Source organism: Labrus bergylta, chromosome 3 (assembly GCF_963930695.1).
Source record: "Labrus bergylta chromosome 3, fLabBer1.1, whole genome shotgun sequence".
In the NCBI taxonomy this organism is placed as follows: Eukaryota; Metazoa; Chordata; class Actinopteri; order Labriformes; family Labridae; genus Labrus; species Labrus bergylta.
The window spans coordinates 312,501-327,500 of NC_089197.1; the positions used below are offsets into that span (position 1 = coordinate 312,501).

The 15,000-nt window shown below is 44.7% G+C and overlaps 1 protein-coding gene across 2 annotated transcripts in view; it reads right to left on the reverse strand.

The window, feature by feature from the left end:
• Positions 1–15,000, reverse strand: part of LOC110003725 (solute carrier organic anion transporter family member 3A1) — a 66,732-nt gene that overhangs the window by 8,722 nt on the left and 43,010 nt on the right. For both annotated transcript variants that reach the window (XM_065952404.1, XM_065952405.1), the window contains exons 3-8: positions 10,840–10,938; positions 4,281–4,550; positions 3,967–4,131; positions 3,688–3,886; positions 2,589–2,724; positions 2,266–2,438 (exon numbers count right to left, since the gene is read on the reverse strand). In XM_065952404.1, coding sequence (XP_065808476.1) covers positions 2,266–2,438; positions 2,589–2,724; positions 3,688–3,886; positions 3,967–4,131; positions 4,281–4,550; positions 10,840–10,938 — 1,042 coding nt within the window. The remainder of the gene's footprint in view (positions 1–2,265; positions 2,439–2,588; positions 2,725–3,687; positions 3,887–3,966; positions 4,132–4,280; positions 4,551–10,839; positions 10,939–15,000) is intronic.

A 15,000-nucleotide genomic window follows, 5' to 3' on the forward strand; every position in this document is an offset into this window, starting at 1 on the left:
AGAGGGGGAGGAGTGTTACCCAGAGGGGGCGGAGTATTACCCAGAGGGGGGGAGTGTTACCCAGAGGGGGAGGAGTGTTACCCAGAGGGGGGGAGTGTTACCCAGAGGGGGAGGAGTATTACCCAGAGGGGGGGAGTATTACCCAGGGGGGGAGTGTTACCCAGAGGGGGAGGAGTGTTACCCAGAGGGGGCGGAGTGTTACCCAGAGGGGGAGGAGTATTACCCAGAGGGGGGGAGTGTTACCCAGAGGGGGGAGTATTACCCAGAGGGGATTAGTGTTACCCAGAGGGGGGGAGTGTTACCCAGAGGGGGGAGTGTTACCCAGAGGGGGAGGAGTGTTACCCAGAGGGGGGAGTATTACCCAGAGGGGGGAGTATTACCCAGAGGGGGGAGTGTTACCCAGAGGGGGGGAGTGTTACCCAGAGGGGTGAGTGTTACCCAGAGGGGGAGGAGTGTTACCCAGAGGGGGGGAGTGTTACCCAGAGGGGTGAGTGTTACCCAGAGGGGGGAGTGTTACCCAGAGGGGTGAGTGTTACCCAGAGGGGGGAGGATAAAGAGAGCATCTCTTTAGAAAGCTAACGCGCTTCAGAATGTGTTGATAATCTTATGCAGGGCTTCTTCACAGAGCGTCGTCTGTTTGCCTCTTCCTGTTTTCAGGATGCCAGCTGTTGATTGGATCAGCAGATTTTCGAGTCTAGAATCTCATTGGCTACAAGAAACGTAAGTCACCACCACAGTCGAGTGATTGGCCTGGAGACGTCACACTATCTCCTTTCAACTCAGCCTCTGATTAGCTGGTAGAGTTGAATGGAAGATTGTAATTGGACCAATGAGGGGCCATTAGAGAGCTCTGAGTGCGGTTGCCATGTTTCATGAAACATTTCAGAAGTACAGAGAAGTATCAGGACAGGACCTGGATGGATCTGATGATCTGGATCAAATCTTTCTCTGGACTCGGATGGCGGCATGCTCGGTGAAGCAGTTGGAGCGTTTGGTACTATGATGCTGATCAAAGTGTTTTTTTAGTTGTGGGTCTGACAGATGTGTAGATTGTGGTTGCTGTGGTGGTCTGACAGATGTGTAGATTGTAGTTGCTGTGGTGGTCTGACAGATGTGTAGATTGTGGTTGCTGTGGTGGTCTGACAGATGTGTAGATTGTGGCTGCTGTGGTGGTCCGACAGATGTGTAGATTGTGGTTGCTGTGGTGGTCTGACAGATGTGTAGATTGTGGTTGCTGTGCTGGTCTGACAGATGTGTAGATTGTGGTTGCTGTGCTGGTCTGACAGATGTGTAGATTGTGGTTGCTGTGGTGGTCTGACAGATGTGTAGATTGTGGTTGCTATGGTGGTCTGACAGATGTGTAGATTGTAGCTGTGGTGGTCTGACAGATGTGAAGATTGTGGTGGTCTGACAGATGTGAAGATTGTGGTGGTCTGACAGATGTGAAGATTGTGGTGGTCTGACAGATGTGTAGATTGTGGTGGTCTGACAGATGTGAAGTTTGTAGCTGCTGTTGGTAGAGGAGGAAGCAGCCACACTGAACACAGCTGAAAGGTCTGCTAGTCATCTTTGATGGATCCATTTATTGCTCAGAAGACTGTTTCCTGAATGTTTTGTTTGAAACTGGACACAGCCCTCACATTCCTCTGAACATCACTTTTAGATGATTAACACCAACACCCTCCCACAGTTTCTACTCAAAGGCTAAGCTAAGCTAAACTAAGCTAAGAGTACCTTCTGACCCTGAGGCGTGCAGTTCAAACATTGTCTGTTTGAGACCTTCCCCTCATCACTAATGTTTTTATTGGACGTCTTCTTGGTGTCTGATGAATTTCTCATTGATGTGATTTCTGCATCTTATTCATGATTGTGTAAAATAATTAATTCTTCTTTGTTTGTACCCCTGATGTAAATCACATCATCTGCTCCTTAAATGAATATAATTCTGATATTTGTTTATATATATATATATATATATAAACAAATATCTATATTTATGTGCAGTTATGTCTTCTTGAATGTGGCCGGAAAGCTCCGTCACCAGGGAGGGTGTGTTCAAGCAATCACTGCCAGGTAGTCTTTCACCTCCTATCTATATATAGATATAGATATAGATAAAGATATAGATATAGATATAGATATAGATATAGATATAAATCATCTTGATCCCAAATGTTTCTTGTTTCTGTTATCACACCATGTGTGTCCTCTCCTTTACATGCCAACATCTCCCTCTAGTGGACAGTTTGTGTATTACAGCCTCACCTGATGAGGATGATGACGGAGGGCGTCTGGGCCATGGCTCCGATCATGCTGCAGACACAGATGACACAGAGGAAGGTGAGGAAGGCCTGCTGACAGCCCGGACTTGGACACTTTCCTGGAAGAGCCACGGCATCCTCACTGGAGCTGGATATACACGTACAGCCGGTCAGGTTCTACACACACACACAGAAACACACACACACACACAGAAACAAGAAGGGTGGATCTTAATGTGGTTTCCCATCATAAACATGTTTAAATATCTCCAGTGTGCAGCTTTTTGTCTCAGTCTGAGCAGTAATACTTGGGCTGTCTGAACTCACTGGTTTGGTGCAGCCAGCGAAGCAGGCTGAGAGGTAGGTGACTCCATTGGACCCGCAGACAGGGCTCACTGACGCTGTGTAGCAGTTACAGTTGTTGATGCACGCCGACTCAGGCCGCTGCCACGACTTCAACGTCCTGCACAGGAGGTCAAAGGTCATGTAAGGGTTAAATATGTTTCATTATGCTCATCTTTTCTTTGTGCATCATCAGCTGATTCATGTTTGTTTATCTTTGTAACAGCTGATGTTGGACAGCTGTCGTCATGGTTACGCTACAGTTACAACGGGCCCGCAGGTTTCAGGCTTCAGAGTAGAATCAACTTTAGACAATGAGAATATATCAAAAAGAAAAGATATTTCTGCAACTGTAAAAGTAGAGTGATGGTGAGGAGTCCCGTCTCTGCCGGAGAGAAAGAGCGCAGAGTTTATCTTCAGAACTATTCTGTGCGGCTGCTCCTAGCGCTTCGAGTTAAAAATCTGTCAACCTTTCAGAAAGGCGTCACCGGTGCTCTTTTCAAAATAAAAGATATTCCCCCTCTGACACGGATCCCCACATCGTCCTCGCTCCCCCTCCAGACAAACATCGTAGGAAAAAAACAATCTTGAATGTAAAACATGAAGTTAAAAGCAACGAGTAAGAGACTGTTGTCATGGAGACCAGACGCGTGTGCTTTTATTCTGAAGTCACGTTTGTTAATTTGTGTGATCCCATGTCTGTGACATCACAAACCGAAGGTGTGATCTGGTGGTCAGGCTGAATCGTTCTGTTCAGTGTGGCTAACGTTAGCAGTGCTAGCACCAGCACGTTTAACCAGCTGATGGGCGAGGGGTCTGTCATCCTCACTTTCCCAAAAAAAATATAAATAAATTAAAAAAGAAAGATATTTATTATCCCGAGAGAATGAATGCTAATCTTTAGCATCATGAAATTAGCATTTTTGGTTTTAAGTTTAAATATCCCAAACCCATTGTATGGTTTACCATGAGATGAGTCCAGTGACATGAGGAGTTACCAACCCAGAAGTAGTATAGTCCAGGAGATCAGAAAACCCTCTGTCTGATCTACATACAAGGTTAGATAATCATCTGTCCTGCTTACTCGTTGCCGTAGGCGACGGTAACCCCGGCAACAGGCCCGGTGTCACAGCCCAGGAAGAGGAAGGAGACGTAGCAGGCGGTGGACACCAGGTTGACCAGCATGGCCATGCGGACTGCTCCCAGAGCCGATAGGTTGAGCTTCTTCACCAGCAGCCCCCCCAGGAAGATCCCCAGACACGCGCAGGGGATGGCGGTCATACCTGAGGAGGACGAGACGACGAGGAGGAGTCAACACCTGTGATCTCCACCACAGGGTTAGACGCCATGAGGACACGCCTACCTAGCAGCTGATTGGCTGAGGAGGTGGTGAGGTTAAACTGCTGCTCCAAGTATTTTCCCAGGAAGGCAGCGAAGCCGGCGACCACGGCGATCTCCATGCACGCCGCCAGCGTGATGCAGCTGAACACGGGGTTGGAGAGGAGGTGCCTGGTCACCCGCGGGATCACTGAAGAAGAAGAAGAAGAAAAAGAAGAAGAACACTCTGAGGATGATTCCTCCTCACCTCTCAGGTGCTCACAGTGTGTGTGTGTGTGTTTGTGAGTGTGTGTCTCTGTGTGTGTGTGTGTGTGTGTGTGTGTGTGTGTGTGTGTGTACCTCTCAGGTGCTCACACACTGACAGTCCACTGTTGATGTCGAAGCCGTGGATGGCGCCGTTGGGTTTGGCGCCCTGGTATTCCATGGAGAGGGGGGGGGGCAGCATGGCCTGCTCGCTCTCCCCTCCCCCGTCCAGGTCCTGCTCATCGAGCGCCTGAGGGAACCCGAACATGAAGAGGGCCGACAGGAAGAGTAAGGCACCGCATAGGAGGAACCCGCCCCACCACGCCCCGATCCACCGAGGGTCATCGGGGGTGATGTCCAGCTTACCTGGAGAGGACAGGAAGCGCTACTTAAAGAACCAGAGGACATCACAGGAAGTGTTACTTAAAGAACCAGAGGACATCACAGGAAGTGTTACTTAAAGAACCAGAGGACAGGAAGTGCTACTTAAAGAACCAGAGGACATCACAGGAAGTGTTACTTAACTAATGAGAGGACAGGAAGTGCTACTTAAAGAACCAGAGGACAGGAAGTGCTACTTAAAGAACCAGAGGACATCACAGGAAGTGTTACTTAAAGAACCAGAGGACAGGAAGTGCTACTTAAAGAACCAGAGGACATCACAGGAAGTGCTACTTAAAGAACCAGAGGACATCACAGGAAGCGCTACTTAAAGAACCAGAGGACATCACAGGAAGTGTTACTTAAAGAACCAGAGGACAGGAAGTGCTACTTAAAGAACCAGAGGACATCACAGGAAGTGTTACTTAACTAATGAGAGGACAGGAAGTGCTACTTAAAGAACCAGAGGACAGGAAGTGCTACTTAAAGAACCAGAGGACATCACAGGAAGCGCTACTTAAAGAACCAGAGGACATCACAGGAAGTGTTACTTAAAGAACCAGAGGACAGGAAGTGCTACTTAAAGAACCAGAGGACATCACAGGAAGTGTTACTTAAAGAACCAGAGGACAGGAAGTGCTACTTAAAGAACCAGAGGACATCACAGGAAGTGTTACTTAACTAATGAGAGGACAGGAAGTGCTACTTAAAGAACCAGAGGACAGGAAGTGCTACTTAAAAAACCAGAGGACATCACAGGAAGTGCTACTTAAAGAACCAGAGGACAGGAAGTGCTACTTAAAGAACCAGAGGACATCACAGGAAGCGCTACTTAAAGAACCAGAGGACATCACAGGAAGTGTGACTTAAAGAACCAGAGGACAGGAAGTGCTACTTAAAGAACCAGAGGACATCACAGGAAGTGTTACTTAACTAATGAGAGGACATCACAGGAAGTGTTACTTCAAGAACCAGAGGACAGGAAGTGCTACTTAAAGAACCAGAGGACATCACAGGAAGTGCAACTTAAAGAACCAGAGGACATCACAGGAAGTGCTACTTAAAGAACCAGAGGACAGGAAGTGCTACTTAAAGAACCAGAGGACATCACAGGAAGTGTTACTTAAAGAACCAGAGGACATCACAGGAAGTGCTACTTAAAGAACCAGAGGACATCACAGGAAGTGTTACTTAAAGAACCAGAGGACAGGAAGTGTTACTTAAAGAACCAGAGGACATCACAGGAAGTGTTACTTAAAGAACCAGAGGACATCACAGGAAGTGTTACTTAAAGAACCAGAGGACAGGAAGTGCTACTTGAAGAACCAGAGGACATCACAGGAAGTGCTTCTTAAAGAACCAGAGGACATCACAGGAAGCGCTACTTAAAGAACCAGAGGACATCACAGGAAGTGTTACTTAAAGAACCAGAGGACAGGAAGTGCTACTTAAAGAACCAGAGGACATCACAGGAAGTGCAACTTAAAGAACCAGAGGACATCACAGGAAGTGCTACTTAAAGAACCAGAGGACAGGAAGTGCTACTTAAAGAACCAGAGGACATCACAGGAAGTGCTACTTAAAGAACCAGAGGACATCACAGGAAGTGCTACTTAAAGAACCAGAGGACAACACAGGAAGTGTTACTTAAAGAACCAGAGGACAGGAAGTGCTACTTAAAGAACCAGAGGACATCACAGGAAGTGTTACTTAACTAACGAGAGGACAGGAAGTGCTACTTAAAGAACCAGAGGACAGGAAGTGTTACTTAATGAACCAGAGGACAACACAGGAAGTGCTATTTAAAGAACCAGAGGACATCACAGGAAGTGCTACTTAAAGAACCAGAGGACATCACAGGAAGTGCTACTTAAAGAACCAGGGGACATCACAGGAAGTGCTACTTAAAGAACCAGAGGACATCACAGGAAGTGCTACTTAAAGAACCAGAGGACATCACAGGAAGTACTACTTAAAGAACCAGAGGACAGGAAGTGCTACTTAAAGAACCAGAGCACATCACAGGAAGTGCTACTTAAATAACCAGAGGACAGGAAGTGCTACTTAAAGAACCAGAGGACAGGAAGTGCTACTCAAAGAACCAGAGGACAGGAAGTGCTACTTAAAGAACCAGAGGACATCACAGGAAGTGCTACTTAAAGAACCAGGGGACATCACAGGAAGTGCTACTTAAAGAACCAGAGGACAGGAAGTGCTACTTAAAGAACCAGAGGACATCACAGAAAGTGCTACTTAAAGAAGCAGAGGACAGGAAGTGCTACTTAAAGAACCAGAAGACATTACAGGAAGTGCTACTTAAAGAAGCAGAGGACAGGAAGTGCTACTTAAAGAACCAGAGGACATCACAGGAAGTGTTACTTAAAGAAGCAGGGGACAGGAAGTGCTACTTAAAGAACCAGAGGACAGGAAGTGCTACTTAAAGAACCAGAGGACAGGAAGTGTTACTTAATGAACCAGAGGACAGGAAGTGTTACTTAAAGAACCAGAGGACATCACAGGAAGTGTTACTTAATGAACCAGAGGACATCACAGGAAGTGTGCTATTTAAAGAAGCTGAGGACATCACAGGAAGTGTTACTTAAAGAACCAGAGGACATCACAGGAAGTGCTACTTAAAGAACCAGAGGACATCACAGGAAGTGCTACTTAAAGAAGCAGAGGACATCACAGGAAGTGCTACTTAAAGAACCAGAGGACAGGAAGTGCTACTTAAGGAAGCAGAGGACATCACAGGAAGTGCTACTTATAGAACCAGAGGACAGGAAGTGCTACTTAAAGAACCAGAGGACAGGAAGTGCTACTTAAAGAACCAGAGGACATCACAGTGCTACTTAAAGAACCAGAGGACATCACAGGAAGTGCTACTTAAAGAACCAGAGGACAGGAAGTGCTACTTAAAGAACCAGAGGACATCACAGGAAGTGCTACTCAAAGAACCAAAAGACTTCACAGGAAGTGCTACTTAAAGAACCAGAGGACATCACAGGAAGTGTTACTTAAAGAACCAGAGGACATCACAGGAAGTGCTACTTAAAGAACCAGAGGACATCGCAGGAAGTGTTACTTAAAGAACCAGAGGACAGGAAGTGCTACTTAAAGAACCAGAGGACATCACAGGAAGTGTTACTTAAAGAACCAGAGGACAGGAAGTGCTACTTAAAGAACCAGAGGACATCACAGGAAGTGCTACTTAAAGAACCAGAGGACAGGAAGTGCTACTTAAAGAACCAGAGGACATCACAGGAAGTGCTACTCAAAGAACCAGAGGACTTCACAGGAAGTGCTACTTAAAGAACCAGAGGACATCACAGGAAGTGTTACTTAAAGAACCAGAGGACATCACAGGAAGTGCTACTTAAAGAACCAGAGGACATCGCAGGAAGTGTTACTTAAAGAACCAGAGGACAGGAAGTGCTACTTAAAGAACCAGAGGACATCACAGGAAGTGTTACTTAAAGAACCAGAGGACAGGAAGTGCTACTTAAAGAACCAGAGGACATCACAGGAAGTGTTACTTAACTAACGAGAGGACAGGAAGTGCTACTTAAAGAACCAGAGGACAGGAAGTGTTACTTAATGAACCAGAGGACAACACAGGAAGTGCTATTTAAAGAACCAGAGGACATCACAGGAAGTGCTACTTAAAGAACCAGAGGACATCACAGGAAGTGCTACTTAAAGAACCAGGGGACATCACAGGAAGTGCTATTTAAAGAACCAGAGGACATCACAGGAAGTGCTACTTAAAGAACCAGAGGACATCACAGGAAGTGCTACTTAAAGAACCAGAGGACATCACAGGAAGTACTACTTAAAGAACCAGAGGACAGGAAGTGCTACTTAAAGAACCAGAGCACATCACAGGAAGTGCTACTTAAATAACCAGAGGACAGGAAGTGCTACTTAAAGAACCAGAGGACAGGAAGTGCTACTCAAAGAACCAGAGGACAGGAAGTGCTACTTAAAGAACCAGAGGACATCACAGGAAGTGCTACTTAAAGAACCAGGGGACATCACAGGAAGTGCTACTTAAAGAACCAGAGGACAGGAAGTGCTACTTAAAGAACCAGAGGACATCACAGAAAGTGCTACTTAAAGAAGCAGAGGACAGGAAGTGCTACTTAAAGAACCAGAAGACATTACAGGAAGTGCTACTTAAAGAAGCAGAGGACAGGAAGTGCTACTTAAAGAACCAGAGGACATCACAGGAAGTGTTACTTAAAGAAGCAGGGGACAGGAAGTGCTACTTAAAGAACCAGAGGACAGGAAGTGCTACTTAAAGAACCAGAGGACAGGAAGTGTTACTTAATGAAACAGAGGACAGGAAGTGTTACTTAAAGAACCAGAGGACATCACAGGAAGTGTTACTTAATGAACCAGAGGACATCACAGGAAGTGTGCTATTTAAAGAAGCTGAGGACATCACAGGAAGTGTTACTTAAAGAACCAGAGGACATCACAGGAAGTGCTACTTAAAGAACCAGAGGACATCACAGGAAGTGCTACTTAAAGAAGCAGAGGACATCACAGGAAGTGCTACTTAAAGAACCAGAGGACAGGAAGTGCTACTTAAGGAAGCAGAGGACATCACAGGAAGTGCTACTTATAGAACCAGAGGACAGGAAGTGCTACTTAAAGAACCAGAGGACAGGAAGTGCTACTTAAAGAACCAGAGGACATCACAGTGCTACTTAAAGAACCAGAGGACATCACAGGAAGTGCTACTTAAAGAACCAGAGGACAGGAAGTGCTACTTAAAGAACCAGAGGACATCACAGGAAGTGCCACTCAAAGAACCAGAAGACTTCACAGGAAGTGCTACTTAAAGAACCAGAGGACATCACAGGAAGTGTTACTTAAAGAACCAGAGGACATCACAGTAAGTGCTACTTAAAGAACCAGAGGACATCGCAGGAAGTGTTACTTAAAGAACCAGAGGACAGGAAGTGCTACTTAAAGAACCAGAGGACATCACAGGAAGTGTTACTTAAAGAACCAGAGGACAGGAAGTGCTACTTAAAGAACCAGAGGACATCACAGGAAGTGCTACTTAAAGAACCAGAGGACAGGAAGTGCTACTTAAAGAACCAGAGGACATCACAGGAAGTGCTACTCAAAGAACCAGAGGACTTCACAGGAAGTGCTACTTAAAGAACCAGAGGACATCACAGGAAGTGTTACTTAAAGAACCAGAGGACATCACAGGAAGTGCTACTTAAAGAACCAGAGGACATCGCAGGAAGTGTTACTTAAAGAACCAGAGGACAGGAAGTGCTACTTAAAGAACCAGAGGACATCACAGGAAGTGTTACTTAAAGAACCAGAGGACAGGAAGTGCTACTTAAAGAACCAGAGGACATCACAGGAAGTGCTACTTAAAGAACCAGAGGACAGGAAGTGCTACTTAAAGAATCAGAGGACATCACAGGAAGTGCTACGTAAAGAACCAGAGGACATCACAGGAAGTGCTACTTAAAGAACCAGAGGACAACACAGGAAGTGTTACTTAAAGAACCAGAGGACATCACAGGAAGTGCTACTTAAAGAACCAGAGGACATCACAGGAAGTGCTACTTAAAGAACCAGAGGACATCACAGGAAGTGCAACTTAAAGAACCAGAGGACATCACAGGAAGTGTTACTTAAAGAACCAGAGGACATCACAGGAAGTGCTACTTAAAGAACCAGAGGACATCACAGGAAGTGTTACTTAAAGAACCAGAGGACATCACAGGAAGTGCTACTTAAAGAACCAGAGGACATCACAGGAAGTGTTACTTAAAGAACCAGAGGACATCACAGGAAGTGCTACTTAAAGAACCAGAGGACATCACAGGAAGTGTTACTTAAAGAACCACGGGACATCACAGGAAGTGTGACTTAAAGAACCAGAGGACAGGAAGTGCTACTTAAAGAACCAGAGGACAACACAGGAAGTGCTACTTAAAGAACCAGAGGACATCACAGGAAGTGCTACTTAAAGAACCAGAGGACATCACAGGAAGTGTTACTTAAAGAACCAGAGGACATCACAGGAAGTGCTACTTAAAGAACCAGAGGACATCACAGGAAGTGCTACTTAAAGAACCAGAGGACATCACAGGAAGTGTTACTTAAAGAACCAGAGGACATCACAGGAAGTGCTACTTAATGAACCAGAGGACATCACAGGAAGTGTTACTTAAAGAACCAGAGGACATCACAGGAAGTGTTACTTAAAGAACCAGGAGGTTTTAAAGACAGGCCCACTCACTGGTGTCGATGAAGACTGCGTCCACGTAGACTTTGGTACAGACAGAACCTAAGATGAAGCCACAGGCCGGGCCGAACACCAACGTGGAAAATAAAATACCTGAAAGACAAAGAGAAACAAGTCAGTGCAGGAAACTGAAGAAACAAACACTTTGAAAGGGTTAAATCCAGTTGACTTTGATTTCTTATTCTCTGATTCTCCACATGTATTCATGTTCTGTTGATTAGAAGTCATTTCTTTCTATCAGACTGCAGGTCACCTCATGACTCAGCAGGGGGCAGTGTTGAGTCATTTATTTCTATCAGACTGCAGGTCACCTCATGACTCAGCAGGGGGCAGTGTTGAGTCATTTATTTCTATCAGACTGCAGGTCACCTCATGACTCAGCAGGGGGCAGTGTTGAGTCATTTATTTTTACACAGAGATGGTTTGTGCAGGACTGAGAACAGAAAGGATCTCTTTCAGCTTTAATCATCATATTTATAATATCAGAGCGTTTAAAGAACAGCCAATCAGAAGAGGAGGCTGACAGATTTACTTCGTGTGCAGCTCGCAGGTTGAACAGCGCCATCGATCTGTGACTGAATCGTCCTGCAAGGGTCATAAATAATCAGACAGGAAACGACCTCTCATTGGACCAGCAGCACAGAACCACTGATGCAGCAGCTCAGCGCTGTGTGTGTGTGTGTGTGTGTGTGTGTGTGTGTGTATGGTGTGTGTGTGTATGTGTTGCAGTAAAGCTCCATAAGTAGAACGATGTGACCTCCAGTATCTGGACTGATAATCAGTGTTTCCAGCGAGTGGAGAGAGGCGTCCATGTTTTAAAAACAGAGACAGACTAACAAGTTCTTGTTTTAATAGTCATGGGGTTCAAAGCCCCGTTTTGGGTGGATGAGGTGGGGGGTCCCTGCTTCCACCAAGAGGTTCAGAGCGGTTCTTACTGCCAGACTCCTCTGTAAGGTCCCGATCTCAAACGCTTTGTTAAAAAAGCCTCTCCAGCCTCTCCATTGGTCCTTTCCTCTGCTGCTGCTCATCACATTTACCTTTAGCAACAACCTAACGACAGGCTGAGAGCTGGAGCTGAGGCGGGTTTTAAACCTCCTGACAAACCGTTACACCGCGCCCACCTGTCAATCAGGTCAGCTACACGCCTTATTGTGAATAACTCTTATCCTTCATCAAATCAAAACTGATGAGTCATCAAAACATTCACCCCCCGTACAGTGTGTGTCCATCGAGACATGAGCTAATCACACCTATTTGGTTTTTTGAACCAGGCTGTAAACATGTTCATCTCTGCTGTAAAAACAGGCTTTTTAGAATGGGTGTGTATGTGACTTCCTGTGCTTCTGCAGCCAGCCTCTAGTGGACACTCCAGGAACTGCATGAATTAACAGGTTCAGGTCAGTGATGAAGTCCTGCTGAACAAAGAACCAATGAAAGACACATGTGATACATGTTTTGGTTTTGTGGAAGAGAAATGTAAAGGTCATGTGGAGACTGTTGGAGGAGGCTCAGAGCTGCAGAGTGGGCGGAGCTCTGTGTCTATTCTGCGTATGTTATCTTTTAAGATTGAGCCAAAGGCTTCAAGCGAAATGAGATCCGCCATTTTCAATTCATTTTGGAGAAAGTTCCCTGTGGAGGGAGCAGCAAAACTAAACGCTCTTTTCCCGAGGTCCGTGCGGACACGAGGCACAGGCAGTTTAAAGACATCACAGGAACACAAGGCATAGTGGCTTCTGGTTCTTTGAAGGCATGAACATAAATAAGAAGGCACCAAACCATGAAGAGCTTTATAAATAAGCTTCAGCCAGTGTATATGCCTGCGCACCTTCAAAGATGGCCAATCTGAGTTAGTGTACAGGTCACAGTGATGAGTGAAGCGTCTACAACCAGGAACAAATCTCAACGCACACTGATACACGGTGTAAAATGACTAAACATTTGGCCGAGGCGCACATATACAGTACACCTCCATAATCCAACAAAGGAAGAAAGGTTGATGAAACAAGAAGTTTCCTTGCTCTGAGGGAAAAGCAGGATTTATTTCTGTAATAAAATCCCAACTTTACCTTAAGTTAGAGGCCAAATTGGCAATATGTGATTTAAAAGACAGATCACACTCAAGAATAAATCCCAGGTACTTGTAGCTTTTGACAAGTTCAATTACATTTCCTTGAGAAGTTAAAATCAAAGGGACATTTGTTGTTTCTCCACTTAAATGAGAAAACAACATGAGCTTTGTTTTATCAGTGTTTATGACCAACCTTAGTTCCCTCAAACGAGACTGGACAACATTGAAAGCTGACTGCAAAAACTCAAAAGCTTGAGCAACAGATGCTGAGCAACAATAGATGATAGTGTCATCAGCATAAAAGTGATACATGGCATTTGACAAATTTTCACACATGTTATTGATATAAATGGAAAATAAAATAGGTCCCAGTATCGAACCTTGGGGCACCCCTTTTGAGATTTCTAAAAAGGAAGAGGTGGATCCTGTCATTTTCACACATTGCGTTCTGTTTGACAGATAGTTGCCATACCAGGAGGCTGCTTGCTTTGATCAACCAACTTGATGGAGGATTTTGATCAATAATGCTTACAATCAATTCTTTCAATAATTTCATTTAAAACCTTAAGAGCAGCTGTAACAGTGCTATGTTTTTTTCTAAAACCTGACTGATACTTAGATAATACATTATTGGCATCCAAAAAATCCTTCAGTTGTTCAATACTGATTTTTTCAAATACTTTAGCCAAAATGCAAAGTTTAGAAATTGGTCTGTAATTGTTTACTTGTGAGGGTTCACCCCCTTTTAACAGGGGAAGAAGAAATGCTGATTTACAGACCTTTGGGATTTCATTGCTGATCAGACTCAAGTTAAAAATATATGAAAGAGGCTCAGCAATAAAATCAACAGCCAAAGAACGGCTCAAGTTTATCAGGACCTGCTGATTTCCTGGAGTCCAGTTTCTGTAATACTCTCTGCACCTCAGTGGCAGACACTGGCATAAATTGAAAAGGATGAACAGTAAGTTGACTATCAACCTCAGATGCCAGTGACGCATTATCCTGATTTTTGTCAGGTTTTACCAAGTCAGGGTGCAAGGAGTCAAATAAAAAGCCAGCTGAAATAAAATGTTCATTAAAACAATTTAGCATGGCTGATTTGTCAGTCAGGATGCAAGACTCTTTGACTAAGTGGGGTGGCACATCACTGGCACATGGCCAGAAGAAGATTTTATGACTTTCCAAAATTTCTTTGGGTCATTAAGGTTTTTTGTGGTTTCAGAGATGAAATACTCTGATTTGGCCCTCTTAATTAGGGTTGTACATTTATTACGAAGCTGGCGAAAGAGGAGCCAATCCACAGGGGTTTTGGATTTCCTTGCCCTGGCCCAGGCAACATCCCTATCTTTAAGTAGATTTCCAATCTCTGTTGAAAACCAGGGGTTGATTCGCCCTTTAACCCTGAATTTGCGCAAAGGGGCATGTTTGTCTATTAAAAACAGAAATCCGTCATAAAAATACTTCCAGGCTAGCTCTACATTGTCAAAGAGAGAAACCCTGGTCCAATCAAAACAAACCAGATCATGTATAAAAGCTTGTTCGTAAAAGTGTTTAAAATCTCTTTTAAGAAGAAGCCGAGGCTTGGTTTTGGGAAGTTTGGCATTTCAAACTGTTGCAATGGCACAATGATCACTTAAATCATTTGCAAAAAAACCCTATATCAGTATACTTATGAGGGGCATTTGTCAAAATTAAGTCCAGTAGGGTTGATCTTGTGGGTTGTTTAATATTTGGATGAGTTGGACTATCAATCAGTTGAGACAAGTTTAGAGAGTCATAAACAGGTCCGAGGTGGTCCGAGGCTGTGGACAGCCAATCACAATTTAGATCCCTAACCGAAAGTAGCTCACTGGAATTTAGTCCAGCAACATAGCTAGATAAGGACGACAAGGCTTCCAAACAGGCTGAAGGAGGTCTATAACAACCCAAAACTGAGATAGACTGGCCCTGACAGAATTCAAGTTTCAGGGCAAGAAGTTCAAATTGCTTGCTGATGGTCACAGATGTTAGGATGGTAGCATGGAACTTAATTTTGACATAAATAGCAACTCCACCACCTTTTCTGGGCCGATCACAACGAAAGACAT